The following is a 23,689-nucleotide window of genomic DNA, read 5'->3' on the forward strand; positions in this document are numbered from 1 at the left end:
ATATGTGAATTCTTAACACATACCCCCAGGAGCTTCCTTGACTCTTTGCTCCTGATGGCCATCTCTTGGAAGGTGCTGATGGAAAGCAGAACTTAACCACACCACTTCCATAAGTCACGAAGGACAATACAGGTAGTCCTCCCTTACAGACTGCAACTGGGACCAGCAACTCTGTCGCTAAGTGACATGGACATGAAGTGAAATGTCACATGATTACGCCATCTAACATTAGGTCCACCTACGGTTGAATCACACACGGTTATTAAGTGCGATGTCACGTAACTGCAACTTGAGACTTCCTGCTGGCTTTCCCCATTGACTTTGCTTGTTGGAAGCTGGCAGTGAAGGTCACAAATGGCGATTACATGACTGCAGGGATGCTGCAATGGTCGTTAAGTGTGAGGACTCATCTCTTTTTCAGCGTCATCGTAACTTTGAAAGATTGCTGAACGAATGGTCGGTAAGCAAAGACTGCCTGTATTATACTTTGCTTGCCAATCAGTATGGATTTATTTTTTTTCATTGGTAGAAGTTCCTGTGGTAGGGTAGGGAAGACTTTGCTATCACTTAAGCTTACTTATCTCCAAGATTGTCCACAGCATATGTATAATGCTGATGAAATACGGGCAGAGGTTCGATTGCACCATTCTGGCTGCTGTCCTGACATTTTTTGACCATAACCTGTGGGCACCTGTACTTATTTTTGCTCTTAAATTTGAAAACTTTACATTTGTGCTCCTTGGAATATTACACCATGGCTGCCCTACTTAAGCTTAACCATTTTCTCTTTTTACTTATCATTGTGTACATTCCTCCATTACAATTATGCTCTCAAGTTTATTTGGACTTGATTAGAATCATATATTGGTGGTCTACAAACCGAACACCCAGTACACCTATTATTTTGGCAGGTCAGTTTAGTGCAAGAATAACCACTAATGATAATTTTCTTTAAATGGTGGATTGCGTTTGCCCCAGATCTTCCATAAATTGAGCTTAAATCTAAATGACTATATGCCTGCCAATTTTCCAGCAGAATTTTCTCATTGGGCTGGCACCAAACCCCAATAGGTGATACAGCAATTCTGGAAATGTGGTTCCTTTTATTCAGTATTTTTTATAGACAGCCTGACAATGATTATTTTCTGAGAATTCCATTCAGCTCCCTGATACATCATTTTCTGATCTGAGACCCATTATCCAAGGGAAAGATGAACTTTGCCTTATTGGTATTACATGGTCACTGCAACAGGGAGAAATGATTACTGATTTTTTTTTATTTACAAACTTTATTTACAAATTACAAAAAAATTGACAAAACACCTAAATACACTAAAAAACCCCACGTAATTAATAAAACAATCTTTAAACTTAAAGAAAAAATGAAAGAAAGAAAGCAAGAAAGAGAAAGAGAAAGGGAGAGAAAGATAGCAAGAAAGAAAGCTTATCTTATGTTATACAGTACTTATCAATAATCACTGGTTTACTGTTACTTGCTAAGTGAGCAAAAATTCTTAGGGAACCTTGTCTCTGAAGCAGGCCAAGGGTGTATTGACGAGTCCTGGGCATGAAAAGACAACTACATCAGTCCCACCTGCCCCGTGGTGTATTTCTAAGTAGCCAATCTCCCCTTTAGACATGCAAGATATTTAAATTATACCATAGGTTGCAAACTGAGAAGGGCTCTAACATTAACTTGATTCAATATCTTGCCATCACCGGTTTTACAAGACAGATATAATACCATATACTGCCCAGTTATGCCCACGTGGCATAGGTATTATAGAATACATTGCTCGTTTACTTATTGCAGATTTTACAGAGATCTTAGAGCCCCTTTCCTTTCATTTATCCTTCCACAGTAAAATATTCAGAGCATCCTGATCACTTTTGTATGCAATTTTTTTATCTGACCACTTCAACTCCATCTCGCTGGATGTCACTGTTTTGCTCTAAAATGAGATATCCCCAGGTTGTCATAGGTTGCTGACTGAAATAAAATAGATGGACAGGAAATTTATTAAATATAAATGTATTAATTAAATGTATACGCCACCCAACTCCCAGCAACTCTGGGCAGTGGATCCTATTTCTGTGTAGATACTGCCAAAAAGATTTATGCTTTTTCATTGACCATATGCAAGTATTTGAGTTTTAGTCCTGCCAGTATTTTCTTTAGATTTTAATTATTATTTAGTTTTAGGGTTAGAGTTTTAATTTTGAAAGCAAGCACTCCCTTTGTCTTCTGGGTTGGGGATACCCTTCCAAGTGAAAGATTTTTCTCTTGCTACCTTGCCCTGAGGTTTTTCTTGAATGCTAACCAACCCAACATAAAAGTTGCATTTTAATGGACTTTGGGGGGGGGGGGAGATGGCTTATTTAGTGGTCAAAATCAGCAACACTGGCTTCTCTCTCTGAACAAGCCATCCATTAGAGCAAATAAGGCTTATGTTTTGGGTTTGTGAAAGAAGCCCAAGTTGTTTAGCCACTTTCATTTAGAGAGGACAAGTGGAAGTGATCCAGCAGCACGCAGATAATGAAGTCCAAAAACTGAATGATTCTGGCTTGACATAACCAAATACAGTCATCTTTGGGCACAACCAGATAACTGGAAGATGTGCGGAAGGGACTGGCGTATGATTGTAGAGTATATACATAAATGAGATAAGAAAGCCACTCCTGGGACCATTTTCTTCTTACGTTAAAGGAGTCATCTCATACATCCACTACCTTTTTATATTTATGCAAAAATCAGGTTTAACAAGAGGAGGATGAGAGTCAGGAAGACAGGAGATTTAGAACTTTCTCCAATAACTCTTTCTTGCCTATGAAATTCAGAGGTCAGTCAGTTTCTGCCGTGTTGTGTAGAGAAACCTGTACTAGATGCCTTTGTTAGTGTTGGAAGTTCCCCACATGCAACTGTGTCCTTGTTCTTTACAGTGGGCTAGAAAGGGAGAAAAGGGAATAAGTATGGGAAGTGCCATCTCTTGGAAATGCCTGGTCCTACAGAAACTCTCAATGTGCAGAGCGTACAAAGAGCTCTGGATGAAGGGCACCACCTTCAAAAGCTCCTCTAAGAAGAGATCTCATGATCTGTTTAGCTTCTGGCTTTCCTTTCAGTCACTTTCATGCAAATTTTTTTACTTCAATTACCAGGACTGGATCCCTTAAACACTCTACAAAATTAATGTTATTTTCTTGAAAATGGGAAGGGGGGGAGATATACAAAAATTGCTGAAATCCTTTAAATTTAGAAATTTATTTTGTTTAATACACAAGCTTTATAATAGCTTTAGTTTAAAAAAACAGAAACAAAACAAAACCCCCAATATGAACATGACAATATCCAAAGTTCAGGTCCTTCAGGTTTTCAGAAACCACAACTCTGAAAGTTACATACTATTCCAAAGGACTTCAACAAGACAAAAGAAAACTATGAATGGGGCAACAACATTCCACAAAACAAAAATTTATGCCAAATTTGGCTGAGACTGCTGATCACAGGAACTGTATTTTTTAAAAAGGGAAGGTGAAGAGGATAGGAGAGGGGGGAAAAAAAGGTACAAATTAAAAATCCAGTGTTCCAAATAAGTCTATCATACTATAATGAACCCACTGCCTTCTGTCAAGCAAGCTTATAAAGTAGGTACCATCCACAAATGTTATGCCAATTTTAAACATAAATTTAATAGGAAACACTGAGAAACCTGGGTGTTTGGCAAGTGTTCCTATATAGTTCTTTGACAACAGTGGCTTCCCAATGCCTACAAACCACAAAAGATCTGGAGCAAGAATTTACAATAGAAACGTAAGCATTTGTACTATGACATTTTAGAGGAACTGTGGAGTTTGCCAGGCCTGTTTTAAAACCATTGAACAGGAACAGGGATAGGGTAGGGGGAAAGAAATCCTTGCTGCATAAGAAAATTCTAGTGAAATCATGTCAACTGTCAACTAGTACACTGTGAATGCTTTTTTGTAATGAAGATCCATGCCCTTTTTTTTAATAAACATGGTGAACTTTAACCTAGCAATTATTACAACCAATGTTAAAGTCTAAAGCTCAAACACATTTTAGCAATTTGAAATTGAAATCTGAGTATAAACCAAATAAAATTTACATGAAATCAAATGCTGCTTCGTTCTAAGATGGTGGAGATGCCTGCGCCTTCCTCATCGAACGCAGAGCCTTCTCGCGCAGGTGCTTTTCCAAGTCATCCAGGTTATCTTCTGTTTCACTCTCAGTCTCCTTAACGCAATGGAAAGTCAGCAATTACTTCTATAGTCACAGAATATGAGCCTGGATTAGATTTGGCCACAGAGTAGAAACTCACATGAAACAAGCAGCCTAAAGAGCTGGGAGTTTTGCTACTAATTTCAACATCAGATACTCTAGAGCAGAATCTGGTAGGACATAATCTCTTTTGCACACTGGTTTTAAGGTTAAACCACCTAATGATTCCCAAATTATACAGCAGAGACCCTGAGACTATATGCAAACCATGTTCTAAGAAAAAGTGTTCTTAAATTCTGAGAAAGCACTAGCACAATAGATTTTTAATATGACCCCCAAATCCTTAAAACAGTAGCCATATCAATATTAAATCTTAAAGAAACATGAAGAAAAGCATGTAAGTTTATTCGAATGGATGCACAAATATTCACCTTTTTGGGTTCTACATTTTTTTCTTGATCTTCCTCTGCAGATGTTGTAAAAACAGCTGCTGCAGCAGCTACAGCAGCCTTTTCTTTCTTATGCTTTTTGTGCTTCTTGTGCTTCTTATCCTTTTTATGCTTCTTATCCTTCTTTTTCTTCTTCTTTTTACCACCTCCTTCCTGATCAGAATTCTGTGAGATCAAGCAGCCACTTAAAAAGATACACTCTAACAATTATACCTCCACCCCATACATTGCATGTAGCAATTCCAAGCTGAGTTCTGGACAGGTATCACTTTTGTTTAAGAAAATGCCCATTACTTTCACCTTGAAAATAACAGTTTGTCCATCGAATGCCCATGAAAGATCCAGTTACAGATTTATGCTCATTAACACCACAGGAATTTGGTCTGTCACACCAGTGGATATATCTGTGCATTTAACCACTAGTCATACAGCAGTTGAACAGGTTCACGCATTCCACAGTCTGAGCCCAACCAACCTTGCGTTATGGCTTACGCAGGATGTATAATCTCAGCTATTGTTCCAACCAATTAAAAGGATGGTTGGTCAAAGGAAGCCTCGCAACCTTACAAGAGAAGATACTCACTCGTACTGGTGACGGGCTTGGCGTCGGACTTTTGGCCTTCTTTGCAGGGGCTACTGGTGACCAATGAGCAGAAGGTGATGCGGATCGAGCAGGAGATGGAGGTGCCGGATGTTTCTTGGGTGGTGGTTCAGGGGACGCTGAAGCTGACCTAGATGAAGATCCCCTTCTCACAGAATGGGGACTTGGTGGGGAAGCCCTTAGAAAGTAGAGGCAAAATATAATATACTTTTTAGAAAAAGCAGCTACCCCAGAAGAGGCAAAGTCACTGTGGAAGAATCAAATCAGCTGTAAATTTTATATGGTTTACTGATTCCCAAGTGGAAAAGAGCTGTCTTTACTTCTGGTACCTATGATGCTGGAATGCCATACATCTTGACTGGGGAAACTCTGGCAACAAAGTAAGTGGGTTTTGGAAAGGGTCACCTCCTTTCTCCTTAAATTCTAATCAAGGCTTTCCCAATCAGGCAACTTCCAGATATCTTAAGACTGTTATCCTATAATCCCAGAGCAATTATAGTTGTAGCCCAACAATCTAAAACAGTGTTTCCCAAACTTGGCAACTTTAAGATATGTGGACTTCAACTTGCAACATTCCCCAGCCACACATTAAAGTTGCCAAGTTTGAAAAACAGAGATCTAGAACATACATGGCTCCCCTTTAGTTCCATGTGTATCACTTACTTCTTTGACTTCTTGGGCTCTGGAGTCCTCGAGACTCTCCTGATGGGCCTGGAGCTGGGAGATGGTGACTGCCTTCGCTGAGGTGATGAAGAAGGGCCCCTGCGCAGCAATGGGGGGCTTGTAGAGGTCCGTGAAGGCCTAGGCTGTGGGGATGGTGAATGCCGTTTGTTCTGCAGTGGGGAGCGGGTTTCACGGGTGGACCTGCTGGGGGGGGAGCTTTTCCTGTGCTTGGAAGATGCAGATGGCGAACGTCTCTTTGCAGGCGGAGAGCTTCTTTGTTTTGGTGGTGGAGACCGAGAGACTCTGAGCTTAGGCTGCGGAGAAGGAGAAGCCCTTCTTTTGGGAGGGGGAGATGCCGTTCGCCTCTTTGGAGGAGGGGAAGGAGAGTATCTCCTCTGTATGGGAGGAGAGTATCTTCTAGGTGTGGGAGAATGCCGGCGAGGGGGTGGTGAAGGAGACCTAAGAAGTGAGTGTAGGAAGGCTCATAAAAACATTGATCAAACTGCCAAGTTACAAAAGTTATCTAGGCAATTTACAAGATGAAGGAACAAAAATACAATAAAATAAAGGAATAGGTACATTTTTACTTAACTACAATTGCACTTAAGTATTGCAGCACAAACGTATCAAGAATCACCTGTTAAAACTTGTTCACTAAAATAATTTCTAAATGTTCCAACATATTTTTATCTTGTATTATAAAACTCAAAAGTTTTTGTGCTCTTAGTCATTCTGTATGCATTTTTAAGCATTTGTATAAATCATCCTGAAGGCATTGATTATTAGCAGTATTATAAAATGCTTCACCATTAATGAATGAATGAATGAAGTTTTAAATACATCACTTCACAAAAAGAAAATGTTACAATGCACATATTGATTCCCTAATTAGAGCACAAGCATTTTCTACAAATATGCAGCAACAGCATTACCTTCGTCGTGGGGGTGATGGTGACCTGCGACGCCTTGGAGGGGGGGCAGGAGAAGGAGAGCGCCGTCTTCTGGCTGGTGGTGGCGAGGGACTTCGCCTCCTCCTGCTAAAAGGAAAGAGGAAAATAAGCTTAAAAGGACAAGGGTGTGCTTAAGAGTCTACTGTTACTATCAAGCAGTGCTTTAGGACTACAAGCTCCACAAGCCCCAACCCACCAGAGTCAGTGGTCAGGAATCACAGCTGTAATCAAAGACATCTGGAAGCCGCCAGGTTGCCTGCCTCTGCTTTAGGAAGTGCCTGGCTTCTATGATGGGAAAACCTTACCCTTGCTGGTAAAGCAGAATTGCCTTATGCATGACTGCCTGAGTAGGCAACCCAGTATGTAAATGAAACTTGGGGACATATTTTTGGCAGTTATATAGTATAGAGCCTCTTCTACTGCCACAAGGGCCTTTCTTTCAGAATGGACAACCTACAATTGATTGGGGTTTGTGTGTGTGACAGGAGACAACATAATTCATTTTGTGCTATCCACGATGACTGACAATGTACTAAAAGCTGTACAGATAGTCCTCACTGAATGACCACTCGTTCAGCAACCATTCGAAGCTACAACAGCGCTGAACCAGGGGGACTTACACCCGGTCCTTGTATCTGTGGCTGTCACAGCATCCCCGTGATCACATGATTGCCGTTTGTGACCTTCACTGCCGGCTTCCGACAAGCAAAGTCAATGGGGAAGCCAGCAGGAGGTCACAAATGGTGACCACATGGCCACGGGATACTGCAACCATGTAGGATTCACCTACGGATGGCAACTGGGACTGCCATAACTGCCGTTCTAAGTCCATGTGGTCATGTGATGTTGCGTTTTACAACTATGTCGCTTAGCAACAGAATTGCCAGTCCCAATTACCATCGTTAAGCAAGGACTACCTTCACTGGCAACTGACCTACTCACATTGATGAGGGCCATCAGAATACTACTGAAACTCATACAGAAGCAACAGTTCTCCCCTTTGATATGATGTGAAATATCTCTACCAGAGCTACTGATCAACAAAGAAAATGTCTGGGTAACAGATACAACTATAAAGCTTTTAACCAGATATGTCCAATATCCTTTATCTCATTTCTATTTCAATGTGTATCACCTCTCATTAAACTAGCTTGATCTTTTGCCTTTAGAGAGAAGACAGATGTGACCAAGGACTGATTTACAGTCATTGATCTGTGCCAATTCACTTTTGCTTTTTCAACTTTGTGCCCTGTTTCCACACACTAGTATTCTTTGATTCCCCACTATGGTTCACTGCAGCATTTGTAAAATCTGAAATGCCTTCCATTTTTTTGTTCTTTTGGGTGAATAAAAAAAAGTTATTTAGCAATTTAACAGAATTATGTTTTTAAACTTCTGCCCAGTGACCAAATAAATAAATTATAGAAGCAATGAAGGCTAGGAGCTTAAGAAATATATTTTAATCACTTCTGCAATTTAGTAAATATTAAATAGATCAATTAATGGGTTGTCTAGTCTACTTTCATTACTCTATTCTAGTTTTCTTTTTCCCCCCGCAGCTATAGTTACAGCAGAGAAAGGTGAAGCAGATAGGAAACGCCCATCTTTTCCTCTAGCATTTATGGTATTTACTTATTTTACTATATTTTCTAGAAGTGGGAAATGTGGTTGTGGTTAAATGAGCAGTAAATGCTCCATTCTCAAAATCCACCAAAACTGAACTCTAATTAACAGAATGACCTGCTAACCAACCTTTTAACAATTGGTGACTGCCACCTCTTTCCCATCTGCATCCTGACAGCAGTGGAGGGAGGAAAAAATTGAGAGGTCAAGCATCCCAGAGATTCATTTGCAAGGATGAACTATCAGGCAAAAACTGATTAAGTTACAATATTCATTATGCACCCAGTGCATAATGGCCCATATCTGCACACAAAACATTCCTTCACTCATCAGGCAAATAGCTAATCCCTTTATGTTGCTGTCAAAACCATATCATAATGGATGAAACTGAGGTGAATGGAACTGAACCGTAAAAACTTCATGGCTAAAATGAAAGTAACAACTGGACATAGTGGCTGGGTTCATATCGTATGCTGATTCATGAAGTGGTTTGTTAGACTATGAACTCAGCCATTATGGTTTATAAACCATGGTTTTATGGTTTAACATGATACGTGAAGACAGTCTCTCATGTTTTAATAAACATGCCATAGGCAGAGAAACCATAGGTTAAGAGTGATGTGTGAATTCAGCCAGATGCTTTCAGAATGGGACAGGAACTGAATTAAACTGACTGCTATCAATTCAGAAATTCCACTAGCTTTTATTAGATGGTCAAGAAACCATTAGTAACAGAAATTAGCCTGGAGACACAAAAGGAAGTTACCGAGGAGAAGATTCTTTCTGCCACTTCCGTGGAGACGGAGATGGGCTGCGGGAATGTGAGTGCCGCCGTCGTCTACCCACTTCACCGTTCTTCACATTTGACTTTTTTGGCCGTTCCTCTTCAGAAGATGATGATGAGCCAGAATCTGAACCAGAATAAATAACTGTTATTAAAATTGTGATATAATTTTGGGGTACAGCAATATTTAAACTATTCTGTGCTACAGACTAGAAACAGAAAAGGAAGGAAGCAACTTTTTCAATTATTTATGCAGTTGCCCCACAGGTTCCAAATCAAGCAGGTCAAATTATATAGAAATTTAGTGAAGTATCGACATGTCGCTTTGATATACCATTTTGAAAGCACAGTGGAATGCTTTTGCCCATTTAAATCTTAATCTCGGCCTACCCTACAATTGTTTATTAGGTTTAGTGTTGTGAAACCACCCCCATCCTTTCAGGATTGTTAAAGTTCCTTGTCGTACAGATATTGTTATAGTGGGAAAGGAGAGGATCTGCATCCAGAACGGTTGGAAGGAAGGAAGGAAGGAAGGAAGGAAGGAAGGAAGGAAGGAAGGAAGGAAGGAAGGAAAGATCACAACTATGTTGCTTCTAATTTTCTCTTTGTATTTTTACTAGTTCAACAGGAACTTTCACACTCTTTGCTTCTTCAAAGAACCAAAACACTCAGCACTAACAGGCAACAGAGGAACGGAACACAACTTCCTCTTAGGCAGAAAACAACCAAGACTAGCATCAAATAAGAACTTTTACTCTCCACTGCCTAAGAAAGTAAAATATTGTATTCTTATGACGAAGTGCTTTAATGCATTCATATACATTTGGGAATCTTGTGAAATGAAGAAAGTTTTATTAGTACATTTCCCTCTATTCTTTTTTCTCCGCACCACTGTCCCTCACCTCTAAAAGCAACTTTGCTCACATCTAAGACTTAAAGTGAAATCAATGCATCAAGACACAAAAATCCCCAAGTCTTTGTCAAATTAGATTCTTCAATGGGAAAAAATGTTTTAAATCATAATTAGTATACCTGAGAAGAAACTCCAATAAATAATAATGAACTTATTTCAAGTACACATACATAAGAAGCATAAAATACTGTACCAGATGAAGACTGCTGGTTCTGCCTTCTGTACTGTCGTCTTTGCTGCACGGAATCTGCAGCTGCCATTTTACCACCTTTATCTTCTTCTAAATATCAGGCAAAAGAGAATTATATTTAAAGCCTGTTTTACATTAATACAGTTCTTTGAGACACAATACATAGAGACTGTGCTCTTCCTTTGCATACATTTTACAAAGTAATTTTGGTTCCTTTAGGCTTCTTGGCTGTGCAAATCAAATGATGACTGAGATCTGATTGCAACTTCTGTGTTGTTGAATCTTTCTTACTATAGATTGATTTTAATTAAATTGTGTTTGGAAAACAATGGATATAAGGATCTAACTGATGAAATTCCAATAACTCTTTTTATTATCACAAATACTGGAAAATACAGCACAATTTTGAAACCTACCCGATTCTGACAATTCTACTTTTCTTGTTTTTGGTGCAGGCGAGGGAGATTCCCTCTTTTCAATACTTTTATGTTTAGGTGCTGAGAAGAAAAAAGTAAACAAAATTGTTAACTTGTTTATATCGTACTCATAATATGTGGAAGTATTCACGATCCTTATGCAAGCCATCTTATTAAAAATAATGAGGTGCTATTACTTATAATATTTAAGGGAAGATTTACATATTTAATCAGCTTCAGAAAAAAATGTGAGATATCCCAGCTAGCATTTATTAACATTCATAAAGGAATTTCTATATTGTTTCATAGTATAAAATTCTCAGAAGTGGTTTATAATTATAATTTCACAATAAGACCCCCCCCAAATAATAATCATCCTTCAAATCAGAAATATTAGGGTTAGGGTTTGGAAAGTTCTACCTAAAAGGAGGGCATTTAAAAATCAGTTGAAGCACCTCTTTTAGTATTTTGCACAGAAGCCTGCTGATTGTGGTGACGCATAAATCAAGTAACTACATCATTCAACAATGCAGAAAAGGTCTCATTTCCTGGGCAACTCCACGCAACAGGCTGCAGCCCAGAAAGGAGATCTTACTACAAAAATTGCAGGTATTTTTTTAAAGTAGGTAGCAGATAGTTAAGTACTTTAATACTGAAGCATCTGAAGCTAAAAATATTGTCAGAATGGCTTGGGATATTTTCAAATATACTTCAGATTACCCGAAGTCCTATTGGGAGAAACAGAGCTTCGGGCTTTTCTTGTACGATTAGACTGCTGTGGTGTCGGAGACCTGCGTGGTTTCGGGGGAGGACTGAGAGGTGGGGAGGGTCGGTGTCTTCGCCTCGGAGGACTCGCGGAAGGAGAAAGCCTGCGTGTTTTCCGAGGAGGGCTAGAAACAACTCTCTTAGGTGGCTTCTTTGGTGGAGATCGAGAACGTGAAGACGATGAGGATGAACTACTTCCTGATAATGATGCCGACGATCTCCTCCTTCTGCAAGATTAAAGTTGATATCAAATGTGCTCTAAGCATAGTCTTAAGGTTGTGTTGCCTTGCAGTTTCACAAACATTCTACTCACTCCTAATATGATCCTTCCAATAACAGAATGTTCATTTTCTACATTATACAGAACTATTGGTTGCATCACCTTATAGGTTAAATTTACTGTTTAGCAACAGTGAAAAGTTTCTGGAGTAAGAACTGGATAGTCTGGACTTCTAACTGGACTTACAAAATGTTTTTATTCTTGCCTGAAATCACTCAAAACAAGGGTACTGAAAAATAGCTGACTTTTTCCAAACATAAAACACCCAAACAGCTCAATACAGTCAGTAACTAAGCTGAATTTATCAGACTACACTTAAAGGAGGGCCTCTAGAATTCTGTGGCACAATTTGTGGCCAGTTCTGTTGCTCTCATCTACTTATTGACTCCACCTCTGGCTGCAGAATTCCCAAGGACCTGGGAGAAAAAACCCTACCTTGAACAATACAGGCAGTCCCAGGGTTAAGAACAACCAACTTACTGACAACTTGTACTTACGAATGGGCTGCCTGTTACTAAAAATGGCGGACATTGTTCTCCTTCCTTGAGCTGACAAACTGCTGAAGCCACGTGTTTTTAACACATAGCCAGTTTTCAGCAGTTCATGAAAACATGGCGTGGCTTCAGCAGTTTGTCAGTTCGAGAAGGAGAATGCCATCTGCCATTTTAAGTAATGGCAGCCCGTTTGTAAGTATGAGTTCCAACTTACATACAAATTCAAGTTAAAGACAGGCTTAGGAATGGAACTTGTTCTTAACTCAGGGACCGCCTGTACTCATTAGAAATAGCACCATACAACTATGAAACTATACGTATTACAAGTCTGCTAAGCAAATTCAACTGCTTGTTTGTCTGTCTCAGAATACATTGGTTTTACAAATGTCAGTATCGGCAGCAGCAGAAAATGGGCCCATGTGAGAGCAGTGGTTTTGAACAACATTGCAAAGAATCTTGGTGTTCTTCCTTGAGAGTCCTCCTGCCCAATGTATACGCACAAATATATTTCCAACTAAGGGACATGCAGAGGAATTCCTTGAAAGTAACATGGTGAATTAGAATGGAAAGCTATTACCTGAAAAAACTTGAGTATTTTGGTCTCCTTAATGTATTTGCTAAAAAGTAGGGGTCAATTTTATCAAGGATATAAAAAATCCAACCAGGAAACAACTTTCATTGTTTTTACAAAAGCTCATCTGCAGAGGTCTCAAACCCTACCCTCTTTCAACTAAACTAGTTTAGAAGTTAGTCTATCCTATGAAAAGCCTAGCAATTGCATATTCTGTTAAACTACTACTGTTAAAAAATGCAAGTAATGAAGAAAAACAAGGTTTCAATTTGTGAGATGACAATTTTTCATTATAGGTATTTATTTCATGGCCTTATTTCCCTGACAGGTTTGTGTTGCAAAGCGGACCTATTCCTATCAGGATTTTAAGCATGATTAGACTCATGAATGTTTTCAAGTCAAACTGAAAAGTTTTTTTCTATTATCTTCTCCCTGACACCCAAAGAGCTGAGTAGAAGCAACAAAAATTTAGTATAGCTTCCTCTAACCTGTTGTGTACCTGAACTACAACTCCTGGAACTGGAGCTAAGATCTAACAAAGATTCGGAGGGCACCAAAAGACTTTTAAATTTAGCCTTTCAACGTTAATGACTGTTGCCTCTAAACTCGAGAATTCTTACCGTCTCACAGGAGATCTGCTCCTTCTATGCCTCGGTGGAGGTGGAATACGTCTCGGTGGAGTTCTTCTCCGAGGAGATGGGCGCCTTCTTGGGCTAGGCCGCCTCCTTGGTGAATAAGACCTAATAGTACAAATGATAAAAATTCAGATACAGAACATATTACAGAACTCAAGATTTAATAAGTTTCCAAAAGAAAGGAGAGCAACTTGTGTCTGCCTACATGTCACAGCTACAAATTGGATACTCTGGATGTTTTCCCTGTTTCGCTGTAAAGCACAAAAGGGGAACTGCTTTAAAGGCAAGACTGGCATAAGTATGAAGACAGAAATTATAAAAGGATCCATGAAAGGATCATTTAAGCATAATGGATAAATACAAGCATTTTCATGGAAAACTAGTTTATAAGGCTTCATATATTTAATATTCTCAGTTATAATGATTAACAAGGTAAATACACTTATAATGGGTTAACAAGGTTAGATACAAGGTTAACTATTCTTAGAAAAAAACTGAACTATCTAACCTGGATCGTGATCTATGACGTCTTCTTGGTCTTGAATGAGATGGGGAACGTGATCGAGATTTTGATCTTGACCTAGATCGAGATGGAGATCTTGGACGAGCCTTCTCCTTTTCTTTTTCCCTCTCCCTTTCTTTTTTTGGAACTCTTTCTGGAGATATTTCCTTAGTATCCGGCAAGGGCTCAATTTTAGGGACTTTCAAGATATCACTGTTGAAATAAATACAATTCAAGACTGGATTATAATTCAAGGAAAAATCACAACCTTCATCTTAGTGATATGGGTTTCTATTTCTATTTCTTTTCTTTCTTCTTTAAAGAAAGGATGATATTTTCTTTAGGACACTTGAACATCCTGTAGAAGTAAATGAGGTTTCTGCTTTAGCTTTAGAAACGTTATTTCCATTTTTTTCTATTGTTGTCTGGCTATTTTCAAGCCACACTTAACAAGTTACAACAACAATGGAGTGAAACTATACTAACATCACACATTTCTTAAATAAATTCTGTTTTTTTTAACATAGGTTAAACTTATTTTCAAACCAGGAATATTAATGGAAAGTTAATATAACGCACACAATACCACTATATTAGGACACAATATGTTACAAAACAGGATACTTAGCTACTAATGTCTCAGAAGCTCTAAGGATAAAAAATTAAGTGCACATAACATCTAATTTCAGGTTTTAACATAATCAACATTACAAAACCAGGGAGAAAAAAGTAATAATCAGTGGTGATACCTGGTAGATGTGGCCTCCTGGATCAATGTTTCTTTTACTTTGACTGAAGGTTCTGGTTCAGGAGTCTCTTCCTTCTTTTCTGGTGCAGGAGTAACACTGCGACTTTTGGCTGCATGGTGGGGTGATCGAGAATGGCTATGTTTTCTCTCTTTTCTAACAGGAGATGAGCGTCTTCTAGGGGAAGGAGATCTTGATTTGCGCCTAAACAAATGTATATTTCGGGTTAGGGTTTTTTAACCCTAAAAAATATGCCTAATCCAACATGCATTCTGATTAAGAGCCTTTATCCCATTGACACAGCCACTCTTCTATTTTGACTGCTGACTGGACAGCTAAAAATGCATTTAGTAACCTTCTGGAGGCATTTAGTTTGTAACTGTAAGGACCAAAAATGGGATGGAGCAATGGCACACAGGTAGCTCCTTTCCTTCCCATCTGCCTGTGCTGAATGCTGTAGCTGGGGAAGCCTGAAAATACTTGGGCTGAAGGCACTCAAAGGCCATCACGAGTTGGACCCTGCCTTATCAGAGTTCCCAACACAGAAGCCTGTAAGTTTGTCCTCAACAGGCATAGCTCTGTAAAGGAACTGGGTGGCTGGATGCAGTCTATGTGGGCACACCCTTGTCCCTTTTCACGTGTTCAGCTAAATACCTCAGAAAGCAACGCAAGACACAAATATACTTCAATCACGACATTCAGGCAGCAAGTGTTAAGAGAGTATATTGGTTAAAAAAAGCTTAGGCACACAGTTGCTCTACCAACAGCTTCAAGACATGCTAAGAGTCAACATGCAAATAAATATTACCTTCTAGGGCTCCGAGAGCGGTCCCGCTTTTCCCTGTTCTCTTTATCTTCCTTGTCTCGCTTATCCTTGTCTTCATCTTGTTTCTTCATTGAAGCCAATTTTTCCTGTTCAATCTGAAACAACATCAACATTTTCTTAATTAAAAAGCACACACACAAAAAAAAAAAAGCCGAATCCTACTCTATCTACTTACATACTGACAATGCCAGGCATTTATATATACCATTTTTAAAGAATGCAACTCTCTAGATTGGTCATGCTGGCTGCGGCTTCGGGAGTTGTAATTCAGCAACTTCTGGAGTGATTCAGAAAGTCTGGATTCCTTCCTCTTTTGTCATCCCTGTAATGACCCTGTGTCAGGAGATCTGATATTTACTGCTGAGCCCAGATTGGGAAGCTGGAATGGGCAATCTTTTTATTACCAGGACTCACACAACTTTATTGAAATTAATTTTTTTTAACTGTTATAATTCCAGTAGGAAAGTCAACATAATAAACACACTGAACTCTAGAACATGTGAAAAAGGACTGGAAGTTCTGCATCTGCCCTTGGCTATGGCATTTTGTTGTTGTTCTGCTCCCTGCGCTAGTATAAAAACAACCATACATTTGCCTCTGAATATGCTTGCCACCTTCTCTGTAACTTACAAGCCACACACAAGGGTATGACAGACTGCATTCAAATCTGAAGTCTCAACTTTAAATCCATCAGGTTCGGTAGATGTTTCTGCTACCAAATCAGATTACTTATCATAACATACTCCCTGAATAGGTAAAGAAGTGCCTTTGATTTTCTCTGTCAGAAGATTGGTGGGAATCATAACTGAAACTGACTGGTATAGATGACATCTCTGGATGACAGACAACACAAAGACAGTGTAGCAAGTATTAATTAGAAATAACTAATGGAGAGAGAGCATTTTGTTGTACTCTTAACATCTTATTATTAGTGCGTCCAAAAGTTTAAAGACAGAAATAATAGAAGGAAATTTGCCCTGCCCCATAAATTTTACTCAGCAAATTTTTAATTTTTAATTAAAAAAAATGATTATCATACAACCAAGAGAGTTAAGCACTTGGCTTCAAAAACTCATGACTAAAAACCATACAAAACCAAATTCCATTCTTCACAGCAGAAATGAGCACTGTTCAGCAGGCAATTTGGCTATCTTCTTGTAGCAGACTTTATGCATACAATACAAACTAATTGTTCACATTTCTTCACATGTTTTTGGTGCTCACATCTTTAAAAAATCTTTTTGGCAGTCAGTGTTTAGTAACTGAAAAATTCTAAGAAGATACTGCAGTTCAATAATTAGTATCTAAAGTAAATACTCTTTATCCACTTTATTCCCTTATATTTTCACCAAAATAATTATTACCAATTTTCAGATCATATACTAATTTCTCAAATAATTCTCCAGAGCTATTAATCATTCTTTGACCTTGGATTCAAACCCATAACCCAGACTTAACATTATCCCACCTGTCTCTGTTTTATTTCTTCTTTCTTTAGCTCCAGAAAAGCAGATGGAATACCAGCAATGTTTTCCTGTGCACTTAACAACAGCGGCCATAGTTCTCCCATGAATTCTCTTGCATTTTTCCCATTCAAAAATCCAGTCAAGTTGATTTGCATCATTTTGGAATCAGGATTCTGTAAAGAGATATGACAGGAAGAAATACAGGTTATTTGAAAAACCAAACCCAGACAAGTTATTTTTTATTTTGACTTAATCTTCTACCATCGACTAGGGCATATTATACTCATGTTCTTAGTTTTTTTTTAAAAACACAAAACTTTGCTTAAAGGTTGTTCAGTAACACAGTCCTAATAAATAACCAATATTCTCTTGCCTTACCATTACATTCAGAGTGGCCTGTTAATCCTTTGTGGATTTCATAAGAATGTTTGATCTGTACAGCCACTGAAACAGAGGGCCATGAATTTGCCATAGCAGCATCATAACAGATGGTGTACGTTTCTTCTAATTAACTTTCTAAACATTTTCCCCCAGCATTCTTTGGTACTGCTGCTTGAAAAATCTTTTTAAGTTATCCGTACAATGGACAGAAGCTGTACACTTAACATTACAGAATCATCATCTACAATATAACTGAAATCCTGCTAAGAAAACTGAAAAAGAATTTACGCATGCATTTTCTTACTTCCGTCAGTAAACTAAACTAAGCCTCCACTAACTAGTTTATGGAATGAAAGCTGCCATCGTTTTCTTAATGACAATTATGTTATGCCCACAAAGGATTAAGAGGTCAAATGTGGTTCACGGTACAGGTGGGCAATTTAGTTCTAAAGTTGTTGGTCAAAGCAACAAGGTCCATGTAACAAGCACAGCTCAACAGCACAAAGCAAGTACAGATTCCAGGTGTCTTCTTTTTCTTCTTGGAACTTTGGGGGGGGTTTGGAATCGCCAAGTCCCCTGTAGAGAAAGATGTTCCCTTGGCTTGCTTCCGACTCCCTACTGCAACTCAACCACCTTGAGTTTAATGTTATACCATTTATCTAAATTGCAAAAGACGAACAAGCAATAATGAGTACACAACCACAGAAAGGAAAAAAATGTTTTTTAAAAGTTCTAAAGTTCAAATCATGCTTTCTATGAAGGGGAATTAAAACTGCACACTTAGGTTTTTTATTATATTAATACATATTAGTAAGCTACTTCCTACCATAATCTCATACTTCATCTGATTCCCCTAAACCTGCTTCCCCAACTGAATTTCTATGAAAGTACATTAAGGATTCCAAATAGGGATACTTAAAAAAATAAAAACCTACATTCAAAATTACAGCATGGCTTTTTTTTAAAAAACGGCAATACCTTTCTCAGTTGAAATTTCAACTGTTCAGTCAAATCACAAAGATGAATTCTTTGGAAGAAAGATTGAGCATAAAGAATATTAGAACAAGAACATTTTGCCAATGGTTCAGAGAAACACTTTACTATCTCTTGGAATGCAGTGGCAGACTGTGTAAAATAAAAGACTGTGTTTATCATGAACGCAAATTCATTTACGCAGTTCATGCTATACAGTATGTCTGGTTATCGATTAGCTGTATTCCAGTGGTGCAGTCCAGCTCCGCTGATATCAGAGGGGTGCCTTGCCACTGATTTCAGTGAGAAACGGCTTGAACCTTTAAACTTTCTTTCTAAATTAAACTGAAGTGTAGTTTTACAATTATATAATAAGCCCACCATCCCAGCTGAACAAAGACATAGTTCTAAACAGAGTAGGTCTCCACTGAACGCCTCTTACCAATTTAGAACTGCACTTCATTCTTTATATTTAAAGTGATTTAATTCAAAACAATTTCAAGAGCAGTGTAAAGCTTTGCCCAATTTCTTTCTGTTGGATGCTTTGTCTGTCTTTGGTTCGGCCACTTTACACAACTCACCTCCAAACACACACTGCATCATCAAGGGAGTTGGTCAGAGCGACATTGGACACTCACTCTGCTGTGACCTAATAAGGTGATGGTGCTATACTTCAGACGCAAGGAATAACTTCCATTTTGGTTCAGGCCTTTTAAATCATAAATCACATCATCATTAGAAAATTGCTGTCAAAGTAGCTTAACACGTAACAGCAAAATCAACACATTAAGTCTGATTTTTCACCTCAGCAGTTTTGCATACTATGCACCTTCACTAAAACTGTCAACCTTAAAAAGTTTTACAAAGTGAATTATTCACAATATGCATTGCAACAAAATCCCTCCTAATTTCAACTGGTTTTTTGACAGAAAAATTGCAGTTTACACAGAATAATTATGCAATACATTTACATATATGGAAAAACAACCACAGCAAAATCATTACCTTCACTTCCAATTGATTGAATATAAATTCAATTACTACATCATCTTCAAATCCAAGGATTTCTGTTACTCTCTTTGTTATCCATGGCTTGATTACTTCCAGGTTTACCTTGCTCATGTCCACCTACAGAATAATGAGACAAACAATTTGAAGATAAGCTATCTTGCTTGATGCTGTAATTACTATTGTAAAACCTTTGCATCCTATAATATGCTCTCCAGATAAGATTCCCCTCCATAATTCTCACTCATGTTGAGAAATATAGAAGTCTAGCAATTTTGGAAGATACTGAGGCTTTCATTAACATACAGATAAAGAACAATACATATATATGCACAGTGCAGTGTTTCTCAACCTTAGCAACTTTAAGATGTGCTTAAAGATCTTAAAGTCGCCACGGTTGAGAAATGGTGGTATAGTGTATATGCCACATGTCAATCAATCAATCAATGTGGTTTCTACTTTTTTAGTAGCTTTCTTACTTATTACTGGAAGCCATTTATTAAAGATAATTTGCTGGAGCTGATTTTTAATGTAATCTAACTATCTGCAGTGATAAATAGAATTTTCCTAAACTGTAACAATTCTTCCAAAGGGTATTATCTGTAACTAACTGCAATTCCTGTGTAGGGAATCTCCACATTCCCATTGACTTCACTGTAATACAATCCCCTTCCTTTCTAATGTTTTAAATTAAAAATATTTTATTCTTTTGTTCTGAAGTGAGATGCTTTTATTCAGATGGTGGGATGTGATAACTGTGCTCTGATTTGAAGTGTCCCCAGCCACTCTTCCTCTGATCATCACCAGTTCATATGAGAAATGGGTATTTTGGTGGGGGAAAATATATGTGAGCTAACCTTGGGAGTTCAAACTTCACTTTTGCTCTATTCTCAGCTTCTTGGTAGTTACATGTCTCTGAAATACATCAATCGCCTTCTGTTATAGGGAATTTGGATTAGAGTGGATTTGAAACAAAACTGTTGCAAAGGAAATGGATGTATACACTGGAACTTGGACCTAATCTATCTTCTGCATCTAGTCATTCTGTTACAGCATGGCTCCAAAATTCCAAATAAGTCTCACTTGAACAGTTGCAGCTATAAGCTATCCATGCAAAGTCAAATACGTATTAAAAATAAAATAAATTCATTAAATATAACAGTATGAACGTACTTTCTTTTCAAGGCATTCTGCAAATTTCAGTTGCTTTAGTAGCTTCTTCTGTTTGTTGCTGAAGCGGTTGTCCTGTTCTGCACTTGTACCCTATAACAATAAAAAATTCAATTACACCTATTGTTTCAAGCTAAAACCTTGTCCTCAACTTCACTTTACTGATCCCAAAACACTTTTGATGAACTTCTGGCTTGTCAACTATAAGCTGTATCTTAAGAAAATCAGAACATCATACAGCCTCCTAGAAATCTAACATTTCTGAATTAACATGAGGTATCTGTAAAAAGCAAATCAAATATGGCTTAATTTCTTCGCAGCTTGTAGTGTCATTATCTTAACGTATTTATTGTATTTGTATCTACCACAATAAAAAGACTAAAGTACTGTTTTGGGGGGGTTTTTTGTTTTTTGTTTTGGTGCCTTCAAGTCAGTTTTTGACTCCTGGTGACTGCCTGGACAAGTCTCTGCAGTTTTCTTGGCAAAGTTTTTCAGAAGTGGTTTGCCACTGCCTCTTTTCTGAGAATGACTGTCCCAAGGTCACTCAGCTGGCTTCATGCCTAAGATGGGACTAGAACTCATGGTCTCCGGGTTTCTAGCCTGATACCTTAACCACTACACCAAACTGGCTCTCTAAAATAGCATTTAGCAGTAAGATATTAAAAGATAAAGATAAAAGCAATTACTCTGAAGATTTACAACATTATTAAAATGAGAAAATTGAAACAATAACTTATTAGAAGTTAGAGGTTCACTGTTCTGTTAAACTGGGATTTACTTTCAATAATTTGCAAACTAAGGAAAATAAGATCCGCATATATGAAAGAGTGAGGGGATATACATTGTAGAAACCAAATTTTCCTTTAGGTAAAGCTTAGGTGACTTGATGTAAATAATACATTTGCTTTTCATAGAATGAGTTTCACAGTTCAGATCTTAGACTTATTTGTTCTATTTTTAGTTGTTATTGTTCTTGCTTCAAAATTGATTTATTTAGCCAAACTTTTTCAGATTCGTAAAGCATGTTTAATCCATGCTTTCTTCTAAACTTTATTTTGGTTTTGAAATGTCTTAAGATTTAATTGGAAAGGAAAGCACCCACATTGTTTGGGCAGAGTTGTAGGGCAGGAAATGCCCAGTCCAGCATGCAGGGATTCCAGTAGGCTAAGCATGGGCCAACACTACTGCCATTCCAGGCCAACTGCCACTTACATAACATGAAATATACTGTTACATAATAACTCACTGTGGTCATATCTGACCAGTGACCTGCTTGGTATCCAGCCCCAGTACACATGCAAGAAAGGCTGCTGACCTTTTAGTATACATGTCACGGGTCAAGCACAAAGTATCACTGCCAGTAACAGGCAGACTGTAATCCCAGCATTTTGGGATTATTCACGTCTCTAAGCCTATTGATCTAGAAGGTAAACAGCAGTGCACTTTAGTACTATGTAAGAGTCACTGTCACAAACTAGCAATACCCCAGGTTGATTATCATTTATTCACAAGTTTTTCTCACAGTGCTCAAGGCAATCTATATGGGCATGCTTTTTAACTTCATGCCCACAAAGTGAGGTGGGGTTGAGTGCATCTGACTGGCCCAAAGACTCCTCACAAACTAGAGGTCACCAGTCCAATTTCAGTAATATTAACTGTTGTAATACAGTGGTAATACAGTCTTTTTAATTAATTAGCTTATACCAGCTTTCTCCAAACCCCAAAGACATTCTAACACATGTCTTCACACTTTATTTAGAGGATTTTCATTGAATGAATGTACTGATCTTCCACCTCTCACTTTGATTTCAGGGCTGTAAAATTTGGGATCCTGAACAAAGTTACTGTTTCTCTTCCCCATAAGGTTAATAACTTTCTGCAGTACTTACAAAAGAGAACTGGCCACATTCTAAGTTTTCACTGCAAACAAGCTGAGCTTGAAAGAACCCCTTCGAATTAGAAAACTATTCATTTGCAGATTCTGTCACACAATTTTCCCCACCGGTCAAAGAAATCAGAAAGGATCCCGCCCACAAAAAAAAATAATTATAAAAAATAAAAAAATTAAATCCATGAGGTTTCTGGAGTTAACCAGGATAGTTTTCTTATTACAAACAGGCAAACCTCTTGGCTTATCGGGCACGCTTAAACTCCCACGCAAATCATACAATAATGGTGTTAATCTTTGTAATAATAAATTGCAATGTGAAGCACGGAACTCGGGAATGTGTGTGCATGGCGGGGGTAAGAGAAGCACTAAGTAGGCGAGCCTCTCTCAACCTGGCCAGGACTGATGGATGCTGTAGTCCGCCCCGACAGGAGGGCGCCAGGTTGAGGAAGGCTGCTGCCGGAGGAGGAAAGCCCCGACAGGCCCCTCCGCTTCCTTCTCGCGAGGCCTCAAAATAATAATTCGCGCCAAAAGAGCGAAGAGGCCGCAAGAAAATGCACGGACGGAACCAAAGGGGACGGCGCTAGGCGGGCGGGAGGGGAACGCAGCACTTTCTCCTCAGTCCTCCTCCTCGGTTTCTACCGCGCGCTGAAGAGAGTCGCCGCCTCCGCCGCCATTTTCTCTGCTCGGCTCCTGGCAGGATCGCGGGGGAGGAAGGAAAGCAGCGAAACAGCTGCGCCGGCCACCCTGAGGAGACTGAGGACTCGCTTCGGACTGCTTGGAGAGCCTTCGGCACTCCGTCTCCGCTTCTCCGGTGCACCCGGCCCAGCTGGCCCCCATCCCTCCTCAGCACTTACGCGGAAAAAGCCTGCGTCCATCTTGACTCCTCCTGCCTGGCCTTAGAGAGCGCGGCTCCGTATCCCGGCGTGCACCGCGGCAAGGGCAGGCGCGCGCAAGCGCTCAAACGGCCTCCTCCCTCCTCGGCTTTACGGTGCCGCCCTCCTCCTTTCGCGCGGGAAGCGGAGGAGGGAAGCTCCGTGACGCGCCAGAAAAGAGGCGGGGCCCGAAGGGAAAGCGAAAGAGGCGGGAGGAAAGACAAGAGAAGGAAGATCCAGCCAACGATGGCTCGCGGGCTTCGTTTCCTGACGAATCGTACGCAGCG

At 39.1% G+C, this 23,689-nt stretch overlaps 1 protein-coding gene across 5 annotated transcripts; it reads right to left on the reverse strand.

Moving 5' to 3' along the window:
• Positions 1-1,295: 1,295 nt before the first annotated feature.
• SRRM1 (serine and arginine repetitive matrix 1) lies at positions 1,296-23,534 on the reverse strand. 5 transcript variants are annotated; one of them, XM_088140949.1, is made up of 18 exons: positions 23,385-23,533; positions 20,643-20,732; positions 19,467-19,589; positions 17,111-17,281; positions 15,625-15,737; positions 14,820-15,020; positions 14,077-14,283; positions 13,554-13,673; positions 11,544-11,815; positions 10,824-10,904; positions 10,411-10,497; positions 9,287-9,431; positions 6,880-6,984; positions 5,948-6,406; positions 5,267-5,462; positions 4,666-4,848; positions 4,122-4,249; positions 1,296-1,990 (listed from the first exon to the last, which is right to left on the reverse strand). In XM_088140949.1, the coding sequence occupies exons 1-17, from the start codon at positions 23,403-23,405 to the stop codon at positions 4,145-4,147; spliced, it is 2,679 nt and encodes an 892-aa protein (XP_087997075.1). In that variant the 5' UTR covers positions 23,406-23,533; the 3' UTR covers positions 1,296-1,990; positions 4,122-4,144. The 5 variants fall into 5 exon arrangements, with proteins under 5 accessions (XP_087997075.1, XP_007424151.1, XP_087997077.1 ...); XM_007424089.4 differs by lacking the exon at positions 1,296-1,990 and having other exon boundaries at positions 2,649-4,249; XM_088140950.1 differs by lacking the exon at positions 1,296-1,990 and having other exon boundaries at positions 4,142-4,279; positions 23,385-23,534.
• Between the last annotated feature and the right edge of the window lie 155 nt (positions 23,535-23,689).

Source organism: Python bivittatus, unplaced genomic scaffold (assembly GCF_059951505.1).
Source record: "Python bivittatus isolate LINGU-HERP-01145 unplaced genomic scaffold, Pbiv_v1 ctg000250_np1212, whole genome shotgun sequence".
Taxonomy (NCBI): domain Eukaryota; kingdom Metazoa; phylum Chordata; class Lepidosauria; order Squamata; family Pythonidae; genus Python; species Python bivittatus.

What these genes read in the sequence shown, in the direction of transcription:
- SRRM1 (XM_088140949.1), bottom strand. Translation starts at nt 23,405, where the DNA reads ATGGACGCAGGCTTTTTCCGC. An exon ending in AGTAGAATTGTCAGAATCGG is followed by an intron (nt 10,498 to 10,823) that starts GTAGGTTTCAAA and finishes CCTGATATTTAG; the next exon opens with AAGAAGATAAAGGTGGTAAA. An exon ending in GAACCAGCAGTCTTCATCTG is followed by an intron (nt 9,432 to 10,410) that starts GTACAGTATTTT and finishes ATTCTGGTTCAG; the next exon opens with ATTCTGGCTCATCATCATCT.